The sequence below is a fragment of the Sinocyclocheilus anshuiensis genome, unplaced genomic scaffold, assembly GCF_001515605.1.
Source record: "Sinocyclocheilus anshuiensis isolate Anshui unplaced genomic scaffold, SAMN03320099.WGS_v1.1 scaffold3807, whole genome shotgun sequence".
NCBI lineage: Eukaryota > Metazoa > Chordata > Actinopteri > Cypriniformes > Cyprinidae > Sinocyclocheilus > Sinocyclocheilus anshuiensis.
Genome location: NW_015556012.1, coordinates 18,720 through 19,716, shown reverse-complemented (window position 1 = coordinate 19,716; position 997 = coordinate 18,720). Strand labels below are relative to the sequence as shown.

General features: G+C 48.1%; 1 protein-coding gene across 1 annotated transcript in view; it reads left to right on the top strand.

The window, feature by feature from the left end:
- LOC107676146 (uncharacterized) overlaps positions 1-354 on the top strand; it is a 1,169-nt gene extending 815 nt beyond the window's left edge. The window contains exon 2 of the mRNA XM_016470667.1: positions 4-354. Coding sequence (XP_016326153.1) covers positions 4-354 — 351 coding nt within the window. The remainder of the gene's footprint in view (positions 1-3) is intronic.
- The last annotated feature ends 643 nt before the right edge of the window (positions 355-997 follow it).

Sequence of the window (997 nt, the reverse complement as noted above, 5' to 3'; positions counted from 1 at the left end):
GAACACGACCCACAGCTGGAACAGTCTGTCAGTCAGATCAGAAACAACCTCTCCCTACAAGAGGTAGAGCTGGTGGAGCTCAGAGAACTAACACTCTCCCATGCAATATCCAGTGAACGCCTACAACACCTGGAAAATAAAATCAATCACCTCACACGAGACTTTGAAACTAGTGTTGAGGAGCTAAAAAGAGAGATATGCAAACTGCAGCAAGATAGAGAGACCATGAATAAAGAAATGGAAACAGTCAGGCAGGAGCTGCTGCTCAGAGAAGGAGAAATAACCCTGAATAAAGAACTGAAAACAGTCAGGCATGAGCTGCTGCTCAGAGAGAGAGAGAAATACAAAGCCTGAGACAACAAACAGAGAGCCTCACACGCACCTGTAAGCAGCGGCCCAGCTCTCCCACCACCCAGACAGCAGCAGCCCACACTCCAACACCTGAGTCCAGCACTCCAGCAGCAGTGCCACTGACACCACTGACAGAGACCCCCGAGGGCCCCCAAGAGCAAGGAAGTGACCCACAGAAAGCAGAAGTCATCATGTTAATTGATTCAAATGGCACATTTATTAATGAAAAACAGCTCTTTCCTGGTCACAAAACATTAAAACTCTGGTGCCCAAAAACAGATATTGCCCTACAACAACTGAACAGGGAGAATCTGGGTGAACCCAGCCACATCATCATCCATGTGGGCACGAATGACCTGCGGGCACAACAAGAGCGAGTGGCAGATTCAGTTACACGGGTGGCCATAAAAGCAACACAAACCTTCCCGACTTCAAAAGTAATTATCTCCACCATCCTGCCCAGATCAGACTTCCATCCTCGCACCATACAAAGAGTAAATGCAGACATCACACGTAGATGTGCTGGAATGCCAAATGTTCACCTGGCACATCATCCTACACTGGACCTCAGCCACCTCTACGACGATGTCCACCTCTATAAAGACAGTGTTCGTGTGTTTGCCAAAACTCTTAAAGACGTGGCCCT